At 44.3% G+C, this 24,371-nt stretch overlaps 2 protein-coding genes and 1 long non-coding RNA gene across 3 annotated transcripts; 2 read left to right on the forward strand and 1 right to left on the reverse strand.

Moving 5' to 3' along the window:
• The first annotated feature begins 6 nt into the window (after nt 1–6).
• LOC113576178 lies at nt 7–2,247 on the forward strand. The gene is made up of 2 exons (XR_003410481.2): nt 7–94; nt 733–2,247. It is a non-coding gene; the product is annotated as an uncharacterized LOC113576178 (long non-coding RNA).
• yjefn3 (YjeF N-terminal domain containing 3) lies at nt 2,125–22,062 on the reverse strand. Its single transcript, XM_027008133.2, has 6 exons — nt 21,090–22,062; nt 6,332–6,440; nt 4,037–4,147; nt 2,895–3,008; nt 2,630–2,780; nt 2,125–2,539 (listed from the first exon to the last, which is right to left on the reverse strand). The coding sequence occupies exons 1-6, from the start codon at nt 21,146–21,148 to the stop codon at nt 2,343–2,345; spliced, it is 741 nt and encodes a 246-aa protein (XP_026863934.1). The 5' UTR covers nt 21,149–22,062; the 3' UTR covers nt 2,125–2,342.
• tssk6 (testis-specific serine kinase 6) lies at nt 21,769–24,351 on the forward strand. The gene is given in 6 exon segments (XM_027008169.2): nt 21,769–21,832; nt 22,314–22,481; nt 22,484–22,608; nt 22,611–22,717; nt 22,719–22,855; nt 22,858–24,351. Coding segments are annotated over 6 exon segments (825 nt in total). The 3' UTR covers nt 23,082–24,351.
• Nucleotides 24,352–24,371: the final 20 nt, after the last annotated feature.

A 24,371-nucleotide genomic window follows, 5' to 3' on the forward strand; every position in this document is an offset into this window, starting at 1 on the left:
GAGGCAGACTCTTCTGCTGCGCAAAGTGTTGCAAAGTTGCAGACGTGCTCAAGCCCTCTGAGCGACTTGACAGGAGAACAGGATGATTACACAGGTGGGTTTCGTTTTCTCTGTCCCTCAAACCCAGACTGATGAATGCTGCACATTTCCCAGAGAACAGTTTTAAATGACAGGCGCTGTGGAGAGGGGTCCAATCCAGCCCCCTCCTGTCTGTGGAGACGGGTCCAATCCAGCCCCCTCACGTCTGTGGAGACTGGTCCAATCCAGCCCCCTCCAGTCTGCCATTGGTCACAGCACATCTGAAAAAAAAATATACAAAGTTAGAAAAGAAGAGAATGGCAGAGCATTTGTGTTGTATGACAAAAATGTTTTGTGTGTTGTCTTCATAAGAATTAAATGATTTTTATTCAGTTACATATACTGCAGGTATCCAGGTTTCAGGATATAATTTAATTTAATATATTGTCAGGTGACTTCTGATCAGTGTCAATATTAGCAGGTAAACTACAGGCTACTATGGTGATTTCTTAGTTCTGACTTCTTATTCTTTGATCAAATTTACCAGCTGCAAATGTGTTTGACAGCATCTTATTTGATGATGTTTAGTGTTGGTGTTAGTTCTGAGTCAGTTCCTGGTGTGTAATGAAGCTAATTCTTACACCAGTCATATCAGTTATATTCTCAAGTGTCCCACTCTTAGTCCAAGGACCTTAGCTGTTGGTGTGCTTGCAGGACACATTTTTTCATGACACCGTAGGACAGCTGTAAGCATGTTCAGACTGTAAGAACTGTCCTCCAAACGATCCTGGACTTCCCCGTGAAGGGATTTGGCCGACATGCAACTTCAGTGTTCCTGGACGGTAAGATAACAGATGCTCCTGTTATGGTTCAGTTTTCCAACTTTAATGACCACTGATTACATCCCCTTCCACTGCCAAAGGGCTAAGTAGTGCCATTCAGAGAAACTAGAAGCTCGTAGACTTGTCAAGCAGAGCTGTTGACGTGTAGCTAATACCCCATAATTACTGGTAATGATGTTTAGAACCACTGGTACATGCAGGATGTGCTTTCGGCAGCCCTGGATTGCGGCAGGCAAAGGAACACTGGAGCTTTTGAGATTTACTGTGCTCCTTGAGAGGAAAGGTACTTCAAGGTCTGTTTGAAGATGCTGATTAATGAGATAAAACTCACAAGATGTGTGGCAGTGACTGATTATTGAAAGCTTCTGAAAGTGGAAAGAAGAGCTTATAGAGACCTGTAGTTTAGGAGTGAACAAAGTCGAAATCCTGTTCAGTGCTAAACAGCCAAATTTCCTGTGAAAGGCTCAGAACAAAATATTCTTTCTGCCTCCTGCTCAGTCTAAACATATTCTCAGGTTTTCCGTTGTTGCCATATTGGGTGCACATGGCTTCAGATGCCAGTCATCCACACGGAGCTCCTGCTGCATGTTTAGAGATTGGGAAGAAGTCTTTTTCCATTTGAATTTCAGGGGTTGATGCAGCAAATCATTGATAAATAAATCACAGCTTGAACAATGAAAGTCTTTTAGCAAACCTACTTTCTGACTTTAAGACAATCTTTTATTGAAAAGTGTGAGAAAGGAGACACAGATGTCTTGAAATGGCCTGTATCCTATACTGGGCATCTCCTTCTGCCTTGTTTTATCTGTAACTGTTTGTAGGAAACAATGATTCATTCTTTGTACCCGGGACTCTTTCGTGACGTTCAGTAGATGTCTGTGTAAAACTAATATATGCTACAGTCTGAAGATGTTACTAAGTAGTTCTTGTTCCAAAATACAGGTGAAGTGACTGTGATTTTCAATAGTTTTCCTGTCCAACTATGCCAGTCAGTAACCATTAATATTAGGGGGTACCATCTAAGTGCACAGGAAGTTTCGAAGATAATTTATTTAAATTCAGCGTGTAAAATGACCATAAATATAACCTGTCCAAATTACAGCTACATACCCATCTATAAATGCACAACCATACAATTCATTTTTAAGCATCCAACTTTTAGATAACCTTGTGTAAAAAATAAACAAGCAACAACCAAAGCTCTGACAAACACTAGGCAGTGCAACTTTCTTCTGTGATGTAAAATTGCAGAAATGTGCCAACAGATTTTTAAGATTTTAATCATTTTCAAGCACACAAAAAAGGAAACCTTAGCTACACACTGCATCTAAGCATAGCCTCTGTATCACATTATCAAATACAACAGTCTCGGTTCACAAATGTTAAACAACAGTATACCACAATAACAATCTATAAAATACAAAATGTGTATATATATTATACATAATATTTATCCAAAATATTAACTTATTTGACGAAGAGTTACAGTTCTATAAAACACTCTGTGCCTGGAAATTCAGGCAGATTGAGTTCATATTTTTTCTGCATGTCATATGGAAGAAACCGTCCGGCCAAGAAGTGCTTCCCCGAGAAACTTGTAGCGCACTTTTTGGGAGCCATCAAAGAAATGAGAACCTCTGGGTTTATCCCGTCTGTACTCGCTTCGTCCGAGTCCCAACCTTTAGAGGGGCAAAAACAGCATTTATACAGAGACGTGTACAATAGCCCCTGGTTTAAAAGGCGTAACCTAAGCTTGAGAAGGAGCATACCTGATGGCACATCCACACTGGCAATGGGGATCTTCACCTGCTTGAGGGTGGCCAGTATTCCAGAGTAGGGCTCTTTCACATCCTGAAGGTCTGTTTCTGGGCCCAGGATGGAGTCGATCACCAGATTATAGGCATCGTTTATCAGCTGTACCTGAACAGCAGAGGCGGGCACACAGCAAGCGAGGCTTAGCACCACGTTCTGAGCCTGCGACTCCCTCCAGTTACCGATGGTGCTGATTTATTACACAGTCTGAAAAGCTCCTACCTCTGTGGGAAGATAGGAGAGGAAGGGAATGTCCATCTTCTCGCACTGGATAGTGAAGTCCTGATGCAGGCTGTGAGGGGAGCGTTTGGGATAATAGATAGTGGGCTCGTACTCCTGCGTGGGACAGGGAGACGGAGACGGGAGTCAACGAGGCCGCTGTGTCTGCAGCACCGCTTTGAACGGGCTCCTCCGAATGTCCTCGGCCGCTTAGGAAGAATATTGGGGAGCCAGGAAAAAACGCCAGGACACACACGGAGCGCAGCTTACCTTCCCTCGGTTCGGTGTTTGGTTTCTTTCCACTGACACGACGGCAGTTGCAGGGCTGTGATATGGCAATGGGGAATTGGAGGCCAAAAATCACCTCGGCTGACAAGCCCACTGGTTTAATGCAAACTTTAGACTTTTATTTATGAACTTTATTTTAATTATGCAAAGGAGGTTAAAAGGGTGAAGTTTAAACACTCAGTTGTAACACACACAAAAATATATATATAACTAATACTAGTGTGGAAGCCAAAAGCAATATATAAAAATCTTAGATTTCACTCTAAATTCCTTTGTTACATAATTTAAGATGAGCACAGATGTCCATTCATTTTCACAGTATGTAACAATGTCACATAATCTAGGAAAAGCTGGCCTGGGCCGTGCAGTAGGCCATTTTTCCTTCACAGAGGGGAATGCCAGTGTTTTATGCATTTCAGGAATGCTGCAATGTAAAAAATAGCTGCAATCTCAAGTCTCTAGCCACGCAACGGCCTTTCACATACAGCACTAGGATCTCTTTAGCAGTTTACATTAGTACGCTTCCAGTACCTGAATACACACCATACATTTTCCATCCTTAACACATATGGTAAACTTATTTAAGAGCATTATTTTCTAAACCACAGATTCTTTTAAATGTCTTTTTTCTTTTTAAATGTTTTAAACATATTTTTCCTTTTTTAAAAAAAATGTTTTAAACATACTTTCCCTTATAGGGAAAAACCTACAAATTCCATAATATTAAGCAATAAATATTTAAAACTGAATGTTGTAAATATTTATTTGTTGCAGTATCTGTAATCCCCAACATTACAATCTGCTCACCCAAGTGATGTTCCTCTGTGTTAATCACATAGTGCTCACACAGTACTTACAAATATGCGCAGATGCCGGGCACACACCAGCCCGATGGAGCCGTTCTGTTCTGGCCCACAAATAACCAACACTGTAGGCTGTTTCTTGCTCAGAGAGCTTAGAGGATAGGCCTGCAGAAAGAGACAGAGGGAGACAGAGGGAGAATGCAGTGAGACAACTCCATTATGGATGATGCAGACTTTAAATATCGCACTTTCCACTGGCTGTCTACACTGGGCTGGGTTAGCAGTCCTGTTCATATTTTCCCCTCGTTGACCCCCCCCCCCCCAGCCCCCGGCCAGACTGGAAGCCCTCCTACCGTGCATGCTGGCATCCAACCAGCCACAGCCGTGGCAGTAGGAGTTTATTCATGAGCTGTGAGCTGATCGCCGTGAGATGCCCAAATGTTAACCAGTGAAAAGCACTTCTTCCCCCCTGGAGATGATCAACTCTCATAATACACACAAAACATGGAGTTGTCTTTGTAATTGCACTGTGAAATCTGGGTGCAGCTGCCGAGTTCAGAGCTCCATAATCAGCCAACACAGATGTTCCATTAAGTCTAATCATACGGCAGGGCTTGTCTGAGACACGGGGCTAAGAACGGAGCGGACATGTGCCTTCAGCACATACATCTGAATTTTTGTAGATTTAATATTACCCCCGCAAACCCCCCCCCCCCCCCCCCCCACACACACACCCCACCCATGCATTGGCATTTGTTGTTCCTCTGATCTGGTCTCATGTTAGGAGCAGTCTATTTACAGATGTCTGACAGGTACATTTATGTAAAGGAGCAGAGGATTCAGTGGTGCATGAATGTCTTTTACTCCTAGTGCCTAATTGTCCTGCTGTGCCCTTCTGCCCTACTCCTATCAGGGTGTTGGAAACAGAGGAGAAGCAGAGAGGGGAATATGGGGAGACTCTGGGCAGCAGTGGCCCTTGGCTGTGTTTCTTTTCCACATTTACCAGCACAGGGAGTAACGCTGTGCAGGCTGCACTCCTGCCAGGGCAGACACACACACACACACACACACACACACACACACACACACAGTAACAGAGGTGTTGCTAATATGATAATGTGTAAAAAACACTGAGAAATCCAGTAGGAGTACACAGAGTGTTCCGTCGGGGCCTTGCGATGAAAGGAACTTCCGGATATCTGGAACTGGGATCGGTCACAAACACTGGCCTCAGAGAACTTCACAGAGAAAGTTCCTCGGTCCAAGGTGTATGGAAAAAGTTTGCTTTGGCATTTGGCCTCCGACTAAATAGCTGGACTGTGAAATCAGAGCGTGGTAAAAATCCGACTACCGTCACACAACACTGCTGGTGCTGCTCCAGGCACTGAGCCGCCGTCCTGAGTCTGTTTATAAGTCGCAATTTACGGCGCACTCACAAAGTCCAGTGGTGGGACTGTTAATGCTAATTGTGATGCGAGCTTGTGGCCAGAACCCCCCAGAGAAAGCAAACAGGCAGTCAGCAAATGTCCTCCAACTGGGAGAAGAACATTTACGCTTGGAGGCCATCCATTATTGAAGCGTCCCAGGGTTCATGAGGAAACAGACCCAGGGATCACACCTCACTCACTTAAGTCACAAGACGCTTTTCAGTCTGACTGCTGCCAGACGGGCCTGCCGCCCGAGGCCCGTGGGCCAATTTGGGCCTGACTGAATTGAAAGAGGCTTTGAGTCTCCTCCTCTGGTTGGCTGGCTATGGCCCTGAAATGCTTTTCAAGAGCTCTGTGGCAATGGGCGCAGTTACCAGATAAGCCCGGAGCTGTGGAGCCCAACGAGGCTCGTGCCCTTCACACACCTGCTCGGGGTGGGGACCTGCCTGTGTGTAGGGCGCCAGCGCTTGTAAGGGTTCAGAAAAGAGGAAAAAGAAGCTGAAGAACTCGAAAGTGCACTGAGCTGGGTGGCCTGTAGCGTGTGTGACCTTCAGAGCACCGGGTCATGGAGTGTAGGTCACAGTTCACGCCAGGAGATTACAGAGGGCAGATCACAGGTCACTACAGGTTTCAGAGCTGTTCTTTATTGTCTCCTGTTTGCTTCGCTTACTCCTGTTGCTGTAGTGTGTTGGCTCAGGGGTAACCACTCACTGCTCTTACGCAGAGAAACGTTAACCGCCACAGTACTTAATTCACACAGTTTAACAGGCACCGTTTAAACGTGTTACTATTCTTTTCAAAGGAGGAACCACCATTTACAGTTGAGTTTTAAATCAGTCTAGGGTCTCCAGAGTGCGGGTGTGTTTAGACAGCGTATTGGCCTTACATGTGTGTATCTGGAGATGGACAGTAACGAACACACCTTGGTGATGGCAACGGCACAGGCATGACCCCATATCTCGATCAGCTGCTGCTGGCCAAAGTGATAGTCCTTCAGTAGCTCCGTCACAAGGACTTCCATCTCCACTTTACTAGAGAGAGAGAGAGAGAGAGAGAGAGAGAGAGCGAGGGAGGACATGTGTACCTGTGAACAGTACATCGCTACAACATGACAGGTTTCAAAACAGAAGAGCTGCCATGCGCTTTGCTGTGGGCTCTGGTAAGTGAAAAGTGACATCAGCTTCCTATGTAGCAACTGAAGTCATCAGGCCTGAGTAATAGAGAAGTTATCTTGAGCTCCTGCAACAGAGAGGCACCGAGCAGACGATAATGAAACTGAAGAGGAGCGTAACACCGCAGAGCCACAAAGTATGACTGCGCCACACCCCTGAATCAGTACTTTTATACCACACCCTCTCTTTTCAGAAAGCAATGAGTCTTACAGTAAAGACTCTTACTGGAAGGCTTTAAGCAGTGGTTTTAGAGTACTGATCCCAGTTTAGGAGTTCTGGATATCTTTGTTGTAAGATGAGGGCAGGACTCTATATAAAGGTGAGGATCTTCTGTTCTGCTTGTAATATTTATTCATACACCACTTGATTAACTAAATCAGTCATGTGCCTTCGCTCCCTATCTCTCTGAAAACTGCTGTATAATGATTGTTTTGTCTACAGAGCCCAACTGTATGACAGCAGGCTGACAGCGATCTTAAACAGAGATAATCAGAGCCCATTATCTCGGCATTTATCCACTGCATTTAAAACTCCTCCAATGACAATTACTCCTTTATATGGGAGAGACATAAAATCACTGTGCAAATTCCTCATAAAGTGCCTGCACGCACAACTTAATAAACTGACTCCACGACGGGCCCCAGGTAAAAGAAAGCAGACGAAACAAGAACAAAGATCCCTGGCTTTCTCGGCTTCGCTGTGTTCAATCAGCAAATCTTCAAAGACGTAAATGACAATACAATGCAAAAAGTAAAAAATCAAGGCATGTGGACCGCAGGGCCAAACCCACCATGGTGTGAGGAGGAATCTCATCATCATGGCCGAGTCCGTCAGCTCGGGGTCGGACAGCAACTCTGTGGGGTGCGACGGTCTCCTGTAGTGGGTCTGCGCAGGTCTGCTATGAAGCATTCTATCATATTTAGCTTGCGATCGCTGAAACGCTAAAGGTCAGCTGGTGTTTATCTGAATCAGCAGAACCCTTCAGTCGTGGTGCTAGCTTGCCACACAGGACGCTCGGGCCCCGTGGCATTTGCAGACCCCGACGGAGCACACAGCTGCTTCCTGCTCCCTGTCTCACTGCCCTGCATTCACACCTGTAAAGTTCACCTCAGGCCCACTTCCAAGAGCTCATCATTCATTCCTCTGTCTGTTTGTTTATGACACATACTTTGCAGCAAAAGAAAATAAAGGATGTTTAACAAAAAACTGTAAAGAAATGACTATGCCAAAGTTATATTAAAGAAAGGGCTTGATTTCTCCTTCTAAATGGCAGCAGACTATCAAACTGGCATCTATTTACAGAGTGGTGTGAAATGATAATGAAGATTGTCTATGCACCATTGGTTTGGAAGTTAGTTTAATCAGTTTTCAAAATCTGCATCAACAATGAATGCAAAAAAGCTACTCACAAATCCTGTGTGGTTAGGATACCAAATCTAGTATGGCATCTTCATAAACAAGTATTTTTGCATAAACTAAAAATTGTGACAGATTAACTACTGATGAAATTTAGCAACGACTAAGCAATTTGGTTTCAGTGGTAAAACCACGTGCAAGTGAACCTGTATTGCAGGGATGTTCAACTTATAATTTACAAGGGTCAATTTCACATAGACACCTCACACAGAGGGCCACTAGTATTTACATGTTTTATAGACTTCCCCACATATTTCTGGGTTAAATTTCCAGTGTTCGAGATAAACTTCTTTTTTAACTCATACATGGATTTGACATAGACAGGCTACTTATGAAATAAGGTGCATGAACCTATTCCTAGCTATTGTGTTTTGGTTTTATGTTGCCTCAATGTTTGGTGATAGACAACCAAGAGAAAACAGCAGGCAGGAGAATGATTTGAAATGTTTGGAAGTAATCTCTAGCTACTGATTCGCATTTTCATTAAATTGTCACATCGAATTTGTGGTGCCTGGTATATTTATTTATGAATACATCCTTTTGATCTTTTCTTCATTGAGCCCAACTGAGAGTGCTGTGTGTCGTATGTTGTGCAATCCTGCTGTATTGTATTGGACAAGCTGCACTGAGTGCATCTCACCACTAGAGGGAGGAGGAACGCCAACAGATGAGATTAGATCTCAACTCAGCAGCAAATTCAACTCCGAACAGTTACAGACTGGCTCTGAATTATTGCATTTCTCTGTAGAATGAGTATAATTTAAATGCACAACACTTTTAGCCTGGGCATGGTGTGCAGACATATGCATGCATGAGTGCATGGCTAAAGAAGCAACAGTAACAGGCTGCATGGTCCCTGGGTGTCCCAAGATCCTCCCTTGGAGTGCCCCGTAATTTCCCCACGGGGAATCATACTCCCTGCCATATGCCGAACATAAAGATCCACTGTAATCACATGTCGGCTAATGAGGTTGTTTGCCTCCAACATGCAGCCAGCAGGCCCACTGAACCTACAGTGGAACGGAGACACTGTCTGCTGCACAGTAGCACATGTACAGGCGCACACGCACACACACACACACACACACACACACACACACACACACACACACACACCCCTTAAGGTGAATGTCTGAATGCTCTGTGTGATTACAAAACAGGCCGCTTCCCACAGGAACAGAATGTCAGGGTCAAAGGGGCTTCATGATGCAGATAAAAGATAACAATTGTGCTGTCACATAACGAGCCTTCGAGCAGGAGCGCTTGGCTCCTTTTCTCAATAATTGAGGCTTGGTGTGTTTGGAAATCTATTACTTTAGGCCACTTAAATGGGGTTTTACTTTTTTGGAGCCTCCCTTTTCCCTCTTTAAGGTCGCACCACTGTTATAATCCAGGCACCCTGCGAGGCAGCTAAATAACAGCCTCTCCATCTTCCATCGCCTCGCCTGCTGGGCACATAGCCACGGCACGCACTAGCTCAAGCTGTCGTGAACGAGGACGAGGCCCGAAGACGAGGCCCAGACTGATGTGAACTCAGCATGCAACAGCTTCATTGAGCACAACTTGCTACTGTCTACACAACACAATACGACCTCCCTTCGTGCCACATTTAAACACAAAACACATCAACGTGATGTGAAGGAGAGGCTACTGGACGTTTGCCGCTTTGCCTTCTGAAGTGTCAAGATCATAACGTTGCATGCATTTTTAAACATGGTTGTTTGAATGGAGAAAGAGTGGAGCTGCAGGCATGAATCTAAAACCTGCATGAATACGTCTAGGCCAAATTTACTGACAAAAACTATTACTGTGTAAGGGTAGTCTGACTGGTAACCACAGGGCCATCACATGCAGTGGATCATTCGTTCTTGGAAGAAAAGAGGCTTCAAAAAGAATGAGATGAATAGAATTAGATATTGTGGCATTCAGGCCCAGTGGGGGATCAACCAGCAACCTCAGTGGGGGTAAACCCCCAAAGTGAGACCCACCACCACAGGGAAAGTAGGTTCAAATGTCCATTGAGATGTTGGCACTCTACTGTCAGACAAAAATGGTTTGGAGAAGTGCTGGTCATCTGAAGACGAACAGTAGGACCACAGGTATAACACCCTGGACAAGTTATAGGGCCTTTATCTTCCATATCTGAGTGTCTCACTGCCTTTCGATGTACTAGAAGAAAGAACATGCAATGTATCACTGTGCTCAAAGCTTTGTAGGTTAGCAGAGGAGAGGTGACCAAAGTCATTCGTTAGTAATTCAGGCACAGTGAAATGTGACGGACGGGTTGCAGGCTTAACAATTTTTCATGGTACTGTGGCGAAGAGTCTAGGAATGAGGGCTTTGGGAAACCACAGAATCAAACCAAAGTGCTTAAGTGGATCAGGGTCAATTTTCTAGCCTGTGACAAGCAGAATACTATGCACGAAGAAGGAATATGATAACTAGTCTCACAGTCTCCCCTCATCATCTCCTTTGTGTTACAGTGTCATGGTAGTGTTAAATTACATTTGGGAGCTACCGGTCCAGTCCTTCAGACAGCTTGCTGCAGCTACAGAAAGTGGGAGAATATCAGTGGTCTGCATAGCTACGAGAACACACATCCCACGTTAACTTGTTTTACAGTACTAAGAAACTACCTGCTTGGATCAGAAAGAGTCTAGAAGTGGATCAACTCTGTCGGAATACAGAGGTCCATCGATGCAGGTGTTGAGCCACTCAAGAAAACAGCACCACACATTCATTACTTACTCCCTTGTTGAGCAGGAGATCACAGGAAGTGATGTCGGCAAGAAAAAGATGAATAGTGAACACTAGCGAGGGAGGGGCGAATTGGTTCATAGTGGCGTCCATCTCAGTCAGTGGAAAACTCTGGAACAGGAAGTGATTTACTAGCATCCCCACTGGGAACGATGGCCAGTGTTAGATGGAGCTGACACTCAGGACATGGACGTGCAACAGTCTCGGCGCTGAAAACCTGGGACTGGCTGACGTGTTTATGTTAGGAATTAAATATGTGTTGAACACACTTCACTTATGTCAGTCGTTTCCTCTCACGTTCAATGAAAGTCCACTGGGGGTATTTAAATACCTCCAGAGAACAAGTTCAGTCGTTAGCTGCGTTTTCCGGAGACGTGCCACCCTCTGGCTCATCCATGTGTGGCGAAAGGCACTGAACAAAAAAAGAAAGAAGAAGGAGTCTCCACTCCACTTCCATGCCTGGTTCTTGTATCCAATCCCGTCTCCTGCGTCTCTAATCTTCCTCTTTTTCATTGTATTCAGACATGAGTCCTACATTAAACCCAGTACCCTACAAACCCTTTGCATTTTCACCCATCATTAATCTCACTGCCTTAATCCCACTCTTCCTTAATCCCACTCCTCCACTTAGTTGCATCTTTATTAGGTAGCCCTGCTCTATCTTATGAACAACTCTGTGCATAGCTGTTGCAAGTTTCCAGTGACATCCTCCGTGAATTATCTATTTTGTGTCAATGGCTCACTTTGATATCAAAGGTGATGTCAGAATACAGTGTATAAGTGGTTATAAATGCATATATATCAGTTTGTGCTGTGTTCATATGTTTTTGCATAAACAGTGTTTACAAGTGCATGTACAGCATAATTGTATATTAACCACATCCACCTAACATCTGCTCTTTGGTCCAAAACAGGTCACACATGAAAGAGGAGCAACTAAAGATGACACAGTGTACAAACTGTGCACAGGATAGAGAGTTCCAATACTGTCAGTGAACTCCCCTCGGAGTAGAAGAGAGATTCTACAGCTAAGGGTGGCAACTAACAAATGACCACAGAATGTGAAAACTGAATGCTATATAACACATAAAACCCTGCGTTCACACTGTATGACCAAACCCAAGATTTACTTCAGGTTGGAGACCAGACAAGCGCGTATGCTGCGATCCAGCTGGGTGATACCTCAGCAGGGGGAGGGATGACAGACACCTGTGGACATCCCCCATACCTACAGATGCCATACCTTGCCAACGCTACAGTTGGGCACAGTGAGCAGCAGCATGCCACATAGAGTTCAAATCATTCTTCTGCTTTGCCGTTGTTTAGAGAAACTCTTCCAGTAGGCCAGAGCATGCTAAGGGCATGTTTTAGGTGCAGGGTTAAAAATCGATCCGCAGACTACAAAAGTTGTCTTGGCAGGTCCCTGTGGGATCTTGCAGATCCTATAACTCATCTATGCAACACCTCCCAAACAGCCTTTCTAACCCAATTTAGAAACTCATTAGGCAGGCTAGGGTTTAGGGGAGCTAATACAACAACCTCTCATCGGTCTTAGTTGCCAAGGAATGACAACAATACATCAACTGTTCTGTCTTGGAGACGGCTCTGCGGTGGACCTGCATGCGTCTGAAAGTCTGGCGAGGTCCAAGGGTGATGCGGAACTCTCTCCAGACTCCGGGCAGGTCCACAGCCAGATTGCTCCGGGCTATCTGCCGACTTCCATGCCACTATTTTAATGTTGCACGGATGTGTGTGTGTGTGTGTGTGGGGGGGGGGTCTTGATCAGATGATCAGCGCCTGGCTCCAGGGGAAAGCTTCAGCCAGACTTCATCTGCGCCCTCTCTCAAGCCGAGCATCATGGGGCCTGGTCATGCCCACATGCTGCAACATATGAGCTGCAACATTCTCAGCCGAACGTCCACCACGGGCTGTTCAGTTGTTTTACAGACCACTGAGTTTTCACAGACCCGACACTGGAAGCAGTATGCAGTAGTTACAACATGCCAGTGATGGAAAAACCACGTTCATTAAATGTGATTAGCAGTCATATTTCATGGATTACGCTTATTTCAGCGACATTTCATTACACATTTCATTTTTCATTTGGAGACAGCTTTTCCAATCACCCTTTGCTCATTTAATTAAATCTTAGCCTAACGTCTGTTCTGTTTGGGAGAACACAGCCGAATGGAGAGCAAGAGGACCGGGCTGGCAACTGGGGGAAACCATGGTAACGACAGAGTCATGTGTGAAGCTCACAGACTCACTGCAGAGAGAGAGAGAGAAAGGGAGCTATACTAGGAGGAGAAGCAGGTACAGGTCCTAGAAGACTGCTGCCAGGCTGTACATCTTAATGTTATATCTTAATGTTCAGCAGTGGCTCCTTGGTGATCTTACCCACTGTGACTGGCTGGAGACAAAACACAGCCTTGCCAAGCCTGTAATTACTTCAGTATGTGTCGAGTATACGTTAGTATATCAGATGGAATTTCTAATAGCACTTTCAGTGTCCAAAAACCAACCATTGTGGCATTTAACATCAGTCAAAAACAGAACAAAGTGAACTAAAGTATATTAGCCTGTAGGTAAGTTATATTAGGTAACCCTGTAGATACAGTGTGTGCTATGAGTTAATACTGTTCAATTTAACTACTTTATTGTACTTTATTGTCTGAGTTCTCAAAAAGAAAATGAAACAAATTGTGAAAAGGCTAAATACGGCTATACATGTCCAATGTTTGGTGCAGGAGAATGTGATGATATGCTGGGATGCTCTCTCTCTTTCTAACTCTCAGAAATTTCAACATTTGGCTGTCCCCTGTTGCTGAGGCCCCAAGGACTCATTCTCGGTGAGATGTCCTCAGCCAGATTCAGCATCTGAACACCCAGCCTTACTGGGGATTTAAAAAAACAAACAAAAAAACAAACAAACAAACAAACATGTATAGCATTTCTATAAACACATTGTTTTCATTTTGAGTTTGTGTCATGCATTTTACCTATACAATTCTTTAAAACTCTGGAAGAAAATTTTAGAATTATATGCCAGCTCTCATGTAGTTATTCTTAATATTTTCCAAGATATATTAAGTTGTATTTGATTCAAAGAGAACAATATACTTAAATGTGTTTTATTACAATGATGACTTGTTTCATTTAATGTATTAATTTAATTATTTATTGTAATTGTTGCTGAAAATTACACACCCATTAGATGAGATGAGTCCCACTAGTAACCCTCATCTACTGTGTATCCTCTGCCATGATGGTGGTGACACAGCAGAACCCTGAAGCTCTACAGAAGCTGAGAGACCAGCCTTTGCCCTTCAGCAAACACCCCTCTACACTGTGGTCACGAAACACTCATCAAAACTAGATTACAGAAGCACACAGGTGATGAGAGGATGGGGTTATTATCAGGGAGCATCTAACACAGGATCCGTACTGGAGTTGGAGTGGAAAGGATGATGTGCCAGGAAAAATGGAACATTTCTAAGTCTAAAATTATTATGACTTTATTTTAAGAACAAAGACGAAGACTGAAATCAGGAATTGCAGCCCTTTTGTACAAAAGCCTCCCATTAAAGTGAGCAAAAAGTGATTTTGTAATAATAACGGACAGCCAGCCGTGCTGCGCCTCACTGCAGCAGAAGTTCATAATGGACGGATGTTTTTCATCCTGAAAACTTAAATAAATTAGGTAAGCTCTCCATTATGTATTGACAGACTGGAACAAGGAGAACCACACACCTGCAGGATTCTACAGCACTGGTGTGTGTCATGAACAGACCAGACACATTAGAAAAGGCAGAGTGATCTATGCAAACCTACAGGCTAACCGTGTATTAGCCTATAGGATTTGTCATGAAATCTTTTATACAGACAAGACAAAGGTTAACCACTATTAAATCATGGAAAGAGGTGTGTGAAAAATAAAAAGAACAGACTCACAATTCAAGGTGGGGCTTCACAATTGATGCGAGCAGGTAGCATGAATTCTGAATTCCAAAGTCAACAAAGGCTTCTTACCTACTGCAGACAAACAACTCCAGACTGACTGAACAGCCTTTCAGCAGAACAGTGTGCACAGACAAACTGTTACAGAAACAACTGTGTCTCTCAGGACCAAAACACAGGCCAGCCATTAGGCAGGACCTTACTTACTGAAGACTAAGGGGAACAAAGGTACTCGAACAAGCAGAGGAAGAAAACGGCTTCACTGCCAGCCAGCCAGTCTCACCAGAGAGCATATTCAGTGCCTGGCAATGGCTTCATCTGGATTCACCAACAACTGCAAGACGTGAGTTTTAGTTCTTGGCTATATTAGCTTGCATGTCATGTTATTTAAATTGTATTACTTAGAATTCCAGAAAGAGGGTATAGTTTATATTATCAGGATATATAATCAGTTTATAGCCAATGTTCTGGAGAACAGAACCAAAACGAGAATTGTGTTACTGTCCCGTTTACAGACTGCACTGCATGTTCACTGATAAACACCATCAAAAGCACAGAATCGTTAACATCCTTTGCATTAAACAGAATGCAAATTTAAGTGAAAATTACAATTAAACTCGAATTTGTTGCTCATATATACACTTGCCTGTTATTTCCTCACAGTCCTTATCATACAGCCAGCCAGAGTGTGACTGATCAACACTGTGGGGTCGCAGCACATGCAGACTGAGAGGCTCTGTGTGGGCGTGCAATCCCAGGCTGTCCAAAAGCCTCCATAAATGCAGCTGCAAGCCATGTGAGCTCACTACAGCTAAACTGCAAACAAATTAACCAGTGTGAGCCTAACAATGACGGCCACGGTCCATAATGAAGAAGAGGTTGGAGGTTTTGGCAATTCAGCAGTGAGGGCATCACCAAGCGTCTAAGGGGCACCACTCCAAAGAGAGGTAAAAGTACTTTAGGCTGACATCACCCTGCAGAGCAGTGCCCGTGGACGCTGGCAACCAAGAAAGATGATCAGCCAACTGCCACCTCCCGCCCCCTTGACAATGATCTCAACTTCTGGCATAAAATGTAGCTAATGTTCAAAAGCATGAAGAAAATGAGCCTTAAACGCCTGTTAAAGACAGGCACTTTCCATCGGAAAAAAAACAACAAAAAAAACCCATTTGTTATTTATAAAATGGGTGTGAACAGAGGGGCCTTCTCCCGTCCCTGCTTCAGAGCGCAGGCAGCATAAGCAGCTCTGATGATCACTATTGTCTGCTACAGGCTCCTCATGCCGCTCCTCAGGCTGGTAATCGGCACGCGCGCCAGTCGAGGAGGGAGGCAGTGCGGCAGGAAGGTGAAGGAACAGCGCGGCTCCACAAACATGCCGCTTCCGTCCTCAGCCCTTCCCGTACGTGTTCGGAAAAGGGCTCGGCCGTCTCCGCTAGCCACCTCTGCCCAACGCCATCACGGCCCCGACCACAGCCAACCCTTTCCCACAGGAAGGCGGGACGGAGCGGGACGGCAGATGACAAAACAGCAGGGAGAGGCTCTCCACGCCAGGGCTAGATTAAAGCGTCAGGACCATCGCAGAAGTCCGGCCAAAATTGTCGCCAAAAGAAGAACGCGTTCTCACTTCCAGCGTGTTGTCACTCCGTTATGCCTGTGACAGGGCCTCATCCGAGACGCCCTACCGCGCGCCATCACCAGAACTAGCTCTGACTGATTTAGCGGCCATCTGGAAACGTCTCATTAGCGTTCTGTCTATACTACACTGATTGCATCTCTCTCAACAATTAAGGATTTTTTTAAAAGAGGACTTCATACATACAAATGGAAACGTTTCTTAATTGCATGTTGCTGCATTAGATATATGAAAATATTAGATGTTGGAGATGAGCCTGAAACCATGCCTTTATAAACAATTTGTGAGGAAGAGAAGCAAACATCAAAATCCAGAATGACCACTATCTCAGCTTTAACCAAAAGCAAAATGGCTTTTTAATAGGCAGGTGAATCAGTGAATCCAGTCAACCTGTTAACAAACACAGAAATAAAGATGAAGACGTACATGTGTAGTTGCACTTTTTCAGGAAGCATGGGTTCTGCTCTACTGTTTCCATGGTGACGTAGTCATATATATAAATGCTGCTGTCTGAAGTTGAAAGTCACTGAAACATGGACTTGTTCACCTTGTGTGCAGTTCTAAAATATTTATTAGAATATATAAAATGCATATAAAAATGGAACTATGAAGAGACAATAAGAGAATCTTAGCAGACATGACAAGTCCACACTCCCCTGCTTGGTGTTTTTTTCCTTTTGTACATTTCATTTGGTACCGTTGGTTAAAGAACCTTTTTTTAACTTTCAGCGTTATCCGTAAAAAGCTCATTAAAAGCACAAATGGCACACATGTCAAGCCATCCAGTATTCAGTTTAATGATGTACCTGGCAGATATCCGTGCCTCGCTCGGATCCCAAAATAACCTCCGAGCCACCCCTGCAGTCCACTTCCAGCCCTGGAATGTAGCCCTGCTGTTGTCATGGCGACAGAAAGAGTACAGGAGGAGCGTTTTTCCAAAAACCCCTCTGATCAAACTGTATCTGTCCTCCCTCCTATCTTCTCCTGTTATCCACTGTCCACCGGGCCATTAGGAGGCTCCGCCCCCCACCCTCAATCCGCTCCCGGTCCTCTGGGTCATGCAGGCCACTTTCTGCTACTGCTCACGTGGCAGGTTAGCAGTCATCAGGCTGTACTAGAACATTCTAATGGCCCATGGTCAGCTGCACTGATGGACTGCTTTTCTTCCTTGCTGCAGTGTTTTGTGTGTGGAAATAAAGTGTGTGTTGAAGTGAGTGTAACGTGAAATTTTACCTGTTGAAAGGTCAGAGGTGAAAATTCCCCAACATCTACTAGGGTACTGTAATCTAGTGCAGCTATTTTACTGATGAAGGCTACCGAGCAATAATTATGACAATATCCAAGACAGAAGTTATTTCTTTTACTTGGCATGCAAATATACATAAGGTCTTTTAAAAGTCTCAGGCAGGTCAGGCGTAAGTCTAGGGACACACTGACCCAACTATTGGCCGTCCGATAGCATCAGGCCATTGGAAAGGATCGGAGACCATCTGTCACCTGTACTTGGTTCAGTGTGTTCTGCACCATTAGATCCAACTGGTCTACATGAGTGCTGTTTTGGCCCATTGTGCACGTCGAATCGGCGTTTCAACAGCTCATTTTGCTTAAGATTAAATCCATTTTGAGGGTCGGACTTGAGCAGACAGAGTGTGAGCGTGACAGAATCAAACTGGGATAAAATGACCAAGAGCGCAGTTAAACTCACAAAGGAGTTCACAGTCCGTCACGACATCGCTGCCCCTTCCAGACAAGCTGCATGGACAAGGAGCGTCCTGCTTCACCGACAACCGCCTCCCTGGCTCCTCCTCCACCTCCTCCGCCTCTAGGGTCGCTGTGGACCACACTTGACTTCATCAGCTGGGATTCTGAGCGCAGGACCACCCCACCTGACCTGCTCCTTCTCGCTGAGTTAGCTCCACCCAGCCAAGCTAATGACTCAACTCACCAGCTGAGCCACAACCTGAAGACATCGGGGCTTAAAGAAGCAACATCTAATGTTTTTCATGTTGGGCTTGCAGGTTATAAAATCACTGGACTGTTGTTGCGAATGGCTGGGTGGCACTGTGGTTCTCCCTGGTGCTCGGGGGGGAAGGATTACCTGTAGGTCTGCAGAAAAGCCAAGCATTTGCAACAGCTCAGGCACTGCTGTGGGATTTCACCATCTGTTCCCGTAGTGGGGCTTTTCAAGTTTCTAGTTTGGTTTATTCATCACATACATAGTCATACACAGTACAACACGCAGTGAAATGGTGGAGAGTGCTCTGTCCAAACTGAGGAAGAGAACCAGGGGTGCATAGAGAAAAAAATATATATACAGATAAATATATATATTCTATGTATGTACAAAAATATATTAACAATGTATATATTGTATACGTACAATATATGTATATTATGATTATATACACAATGTACAATGTATATGGTTGAGTATATATGTACACAATCTACAGAATGTACAGATCCATTGTATAGTACCAATGATGTCCTTTGAGTCCTGCACTTACAGTTTTTTAACAATGATTGTGCAACAGCACTTAAACAACCCTTGTGCAGTCAACAATGTCCAGGAAATACAACCTGTATGATTTAAGTGCAGAGCAACCACTGGTGACTGTGCTAATCTGTTCCCTTTATAGCACTATAAATGGGACAGAGGAATGAACAGATTCAGCAGAGCTAAGCAAAAACATGGAGCCAACAGTACTGAGAGTACTTTATTGTGCAAAGCTATACAGGCACCAGGGACATGCACCGGAAATCCAGCGGCCAAGGCCTGAGTCTGGTGTCCGTTGTGTGCTTAGGGAATACACTGGCTGGTGAACTTCAATTTAGTTAGATATAAAGGGGTCAATTCCGAGAAAATGACCACATGAATTGCATGCTGTGGTGAATTTAAAGTACACAAGATTCATTGAACAGAATAACAACATATTACTCTTTAGAAATATCTGTAAAATTGTGTTTCAAAGACACGAACGTGTCGTTTCAAACTTCTAAACGGCCACCTACTACCAAATTTATCTCCTAAACTACATGAAAAAATGACAGAACCATGGTAAACTTATAATAATCAGGTATGTTAGTGTCTTCGTGCTGCAGTGGGTGGGCCCCAAGTAAAGGGCTAGCACAGTGCGAGGAAAAGGTCAAAACGACTGCTATTATGCAGTATACTTTGCTTTTGCTATCCTTCTCCTTCTCTCTCTCTCTCTCTCTCTCTCTCTCACACACACACACACACACACACACTCCTCCCTAATCTACCTTAATAATGTCCTCAGTTAGTAGCAACACATTGCCTGGTAGCAAATCGCAAACGATTTGTGGCTTCAAATTCTCTGCTGCGTCTCTTTCCATTATTACGTTTGGAGCCTTGCCTATAAATAAAACTGCCCGGGGGGGGTTGATGTGTGGAGGGGCAGGAAGAAGCAAGCATTCAAACCAACGCCTACCATATGCAGTCCTGGTGCAAGGACAGTAATAATGTGCCAAACTAGCTGCTATATATTATCCCAGAAAGATTTCAGCATCACCCTAGAGCAACTCCTATATATTATTTATATTTTTATATATATATATATATATATATATATATATATATTTGGCTTTATAGACAAATGATAACCATAAAGTCAAATCTATAGTGAAGCAATAGTGACACACAGAGAGAGGTCATGTGATGTTTAAAATGCAAATAAAGCATAATCATGAGACTAGTCTCTCGCTGACTGCCTTGTGTTTAAATGTCTGTGGGCAGACAGGATGAAAATCAAGTGCCTCTTCTGCCAGTCAAGGAGTCATTACAGAAATCAAACTGCTCATGCTCTTATTCCTGATCACAGTCAGCCTTCCCGGGAAAGCTGGGCACGGCATTTGAGAAGCCCTGCCTGCACTGAGCCGACGGTACTTCCGATTTTTTTCACAGCGCGGAATCTCCTATGGCCTCATTCTCTCACGTCGTCTCATGTTCCTTTTTATTCACCTGTGCTTGGCAGAAGGAGCTGCAAATAAACACCAGCTGCCAGGAACCACCCCTGCCAGGGGAAGGTATCCCTTATAGTCAGAGCATCTCAAACAACTGGGAAACCCAAAAGGACTCCCACATGGTTGCAAACTAGGGCCACCAGCAGCTCGGGATTGCAGCGCCACGCCGCAACAAGAGGCGTTAGAATGGGATTAATAGTTAACAGTAGGCTGCCTGTATTCAAGGATCGAGTCTCCCCACGTTACCATCACGACTGTAGCCGAAATGTCACCCCATGTCTGTTGAGACGCATTGAGGCCGGTGCGTGCGGTAAAATCCAGCCTGGAAAACAGCGTCACGTGCTGCCATTCAGACCTGTCACTTACTCCACACCACTGCCAGTGTTTGCTGAGGGACTGAATTAAACATACTCACTGTGCTGGCAGGAAAAGGGAAAAAATGTGTCACGAGAGTAAACATCCAGCACTGCCAGATCTGACTTTGTGAGGTCTCTTTTGGAATAAATCCATATTTACAAAAGGACAGTAGGAGTAAATCCACACTGACAAAAGAGCATAAAAAAGGATGTAAGCCTAGGCAAACTACAGCAACCATTAATTAAAGACACACTTTTAATGTGTGCATCTCTCAGCAGGCATCCACAGGTACAGAAATCATGTAAGAAAATACAACCCTTAACCTTGAAAGCAGTATCAGGTATAATCATTTAAATCCATCCAAGCAGAGAAATAGCAGACAATGCTGTGACTACAGTGTTTACCTGAGGTATCGCAGGGATTCTACGGTCTCAGGCTCTTTCTCACCGGAACTGTGATTCATCTTTGCCGGGCGGTGAAGATCTTGATACAGGTGATGATAATTCAGCCACAGATTCTTGTGCACCAGTCGGCCTGCTCTCGTTTTCCTTCTCCTCTCTGTCTCTCCCTTGTTCTCACTCAGCGAGCCTCTCCTCTCTATTTATCCCTCTCTTCTATGCAGGCTCAATGGCTGATAAATCGGGCTCCACGCATGGAGCAGCTGCCCTTGCTGCCAGTGTCAGCCAATTAAGAAGCAGGGAGACACGATGAGAAGAGTCTGATTGGCTGAACGCCCCGCCGCTGTGAAGCCAAAGGCTACAGCGCTTTCTGAAGCAGCAGCCTCAGTACACCGTAGCTGTTTCACCGCAGCCCAGGTACAGACCTGACAATTCTGGTTATTTTACTATACATTTGCATAACTGCAGATAATCTAGATAATAATAGCAAGGAGGGAAAATATTTAACATGTATATTATGGGGGTGGGTCCAGCAACACAACAATTGATGCTCCCTTTTTAAAAGAAAAAAGCAACTGCATTAGGTACAGTTCCCTTTAAATTAGACATATAAGAGTAATTTTAAATTAAAACATCTGAGGGAAATTCCATGTAAATCAAATTCAAAGAAACTTGTTTTTGTTTAATGGTTTGGATCGAATTTATTGCCAGGATATGCAGCTCGTTTGGACTGCTGGATCAGCCTGAGGGTAAATACTGCCCCCTTGGGCGCAAATAATGTCAGTGCAGCCTTCCACAAGGATTCGTAAAACTAACACTGTAAACGTCAGTGACGACCGGTAATGAGTAGCATTTTGCTCACTGTCACGAAAATTAACTGTATAGACACTTAAAGATGCACTTACTAATAAGGGCTGTATTTTTGATGTAGGCTTATGTTTTTGGAATCACATCTCATAAAAATCTCCCCCCCCCCCCCAAAAAAACAAAACAAAACAGTGAACGCACTAAAGTGCACGTTACGCTGGTGAGTCACATTTGTATCGATATGAGGTCACAATAGATCTTCAAACCTCATGTTTGAGTTTTGGATATGAGCCACATATTAATACGTTTTAACTTGAAGGGCAGAATGGGGGGGGGGGGGGGGGGGGGCCAAAATCCTGATCGTGATGGTTCGTTCACACTCCAAGTTATATCTGAAAATGACTACCGATAAGTTCTAAGAAGTATGGGCTACAAAGCTCGGAGTCAGCATCGGCGAAGGGAGTTATTGCAAGGTCAAACTAGTTACCTCACTGAAGCATGCCGATCAAGTAGCCGTTAAAATAGTCGACCGCAAGAAGGTGCCAAGCGAGTTCGTCTCCAAATTTTTGCCGCGGGAACTTGCCATTCTAGACTTGATATCGTTCGTGTTTACGAGCTCATTGAGATATGCAGTGGCCAGCTATACGTCATTATGGAACCTGCTACAATGGATCTCCTGCAGAAAATCCAGGAGGTGAACTGCATCTCTAATGACCAAAAGCCAGGACTTGGTTCTCTCAGATGGTTAGCGCCGTGAGCCATCTACAACAGAACGACGTTGTCCACCGCGATCTGAAGTGCGAAAACGTGCTGTTGACAGCTGACAATCAAGTCAAAAATCACGGACTTTGGTTTTGGACGCGTCGCAAGAGGAAACCCTGAACTAAGCACAACGTACTGTGGCTCTGTCGCATACGCTCCCCCCGAAGTACTTTCGGGTGTGCCCTACGATCCAAAAACGTATGACTGTTTAGCCTGGGCGTGATTCTGTACGTCATGGTCACCGGGTGCATGCCCTTCGATGATTCCACCGTGAGCGAGCCGCCCTTCCTTCAGCGAAAAGCTCTGGTGTTCCCCGAGGAGGACGCAGTCTAGGAAGCATGCCGCGCCCTCCTCTCGCGTATGCTACACTTCAGCCCCTCCTCCCAGCCGTCAATCACAAGTGTGACCCAGCAGCCTTGGTTGCAGTAACCAAGAAGAAATGCTTGAAGTAAACGACGTGTTGGAACTTGGGTCTCTTTTGCACGGGTTTTCATTTAACGCGTTGGCAACTTGTGCAAATGCTAAGTTCTTCCACTCAAATATAAATGGGAAAGGCCAAGCCAGCCATTTTTAGGCTTAGTGAGATCTATGCAAACCTGGAGTATAGCCTAGACAACGAGTTTTACTTGGTTTACCAAACACCGGTCATTGCATCCTTTTAGTGTCTGCAGGTAGTGATGTTCAGTCACCTCTACTGTAGTAGACACCCCTCATCCCCCTACCCAAGGAACATATGGTGGACTATGAATATTAACCCTGCCTGACCATGACTTATGGACAATCTCAAAATGCTCCAGCTTTTCTTCCCGATATACAAACTACAAAACTTCAGTTTGGTTCAAAATGCAATTAACCCCATTGACACCTGCACAATTTACCACAGTAAAGCATACAATAGATTAAATCCAGTTTTTATTATAATTGTTAACTAATAGACCAAAAATAAATGGAAAAGGCAAACTTTTTTTTTTGTACAACTCCTAAAAGGGAGACGGGACTGCAAATAGTTCCGGCGTCCCTGGCCAATGGAATGGTGTTCATTTTCAGCAGCAGCAGGCGGCGGCAGTAGTCAGAACAGCAGTGTGAAACAGAGCCCACCACACCCTACAGGCAGCTAGGATCCAATCAGACAGGTGCTTGTGGAAGATAAAGACCAGCAAATGGCAGCTATAATGATGAACTTGTTGGGAGGGGTAGAAGGCAGTAGCACTGTTGATCAGGGAACATCACCCCTTCCTCTAACTTAGCCCAAATCCCAGATGCTCTGCCAGCAGCCAAATTATCTTATAAATAATAGGGTAAAATGGGAATAATTTCAGAGTGGAGTTTCATCTAGTTTTTCAGTCACATGAAAGCAGTGAATCATTGTATCAAACGCCCACTGTTCCAATGAGCAAGTATTTGTGTGGTCTATGTAATGCTTTCTTTCCAGCATTAAACACACACCTGGCAGCCTAATTATTTTCTGACAGAAGTTCATATAGAGATATTCTGAGAATCTCCATTGCTAAATAGTCTTCAACTGATGATTGAAACTAATACATGGTGGGGAAAAACTAAAATAATCTTGTAGTTCAAACAAATTGAGCAACTGGAGCATCCTTCATTTAAAAGCAAATTACATAAGTGTAGATTTAAATATCCCCATGTACTGTCAGAGCCTAAAAGCAGCCAAAATTAAGGGGGGGGGGGGGGGAGAGAAAACAAAAACTGACACAC

This window comes from Electrophorus electricus, chromosome 26 (assembly GCF_013358815.1).
Source record: "Electrophorus electricus isolate fEleEle1 chromosome 26, fEleEle1.pri, whole genome shotgun sequence".
Classification (NCBI taxonomy): Eukaryota; Metazoa; Chordata; class Actinopteri; order Gymnotiformes; family Gymnotidae; genus Electrophorus; species Electrophorus electricus.

Excerpts from the sequence above, each read along its gene's own strand:
- yjefn3 (XM_027008133.2), bottom strand. The coding sequence starts at position 21,148 with ATGAATCACAGTTCCGGTGAGAAAGAGCCTGAGACCGTAGAATCCCTG. Across the intron at positions 4,148-6,331 it reads GTGCCGTTGCCATCACCAAG|GCCTATCCTCTAAGCTCTCT; the intron begins GTGTGTTCGTTA and ends CTCTTTCTGCAG. Across the intron at positions 2,540-2,629 it reads CAGTGTGGATGTGCCATCAG|GTTGGGACTCGGACGAAGCG; the intron begins GTATGCTCCTTC and ends GCCCCTCTAAAG.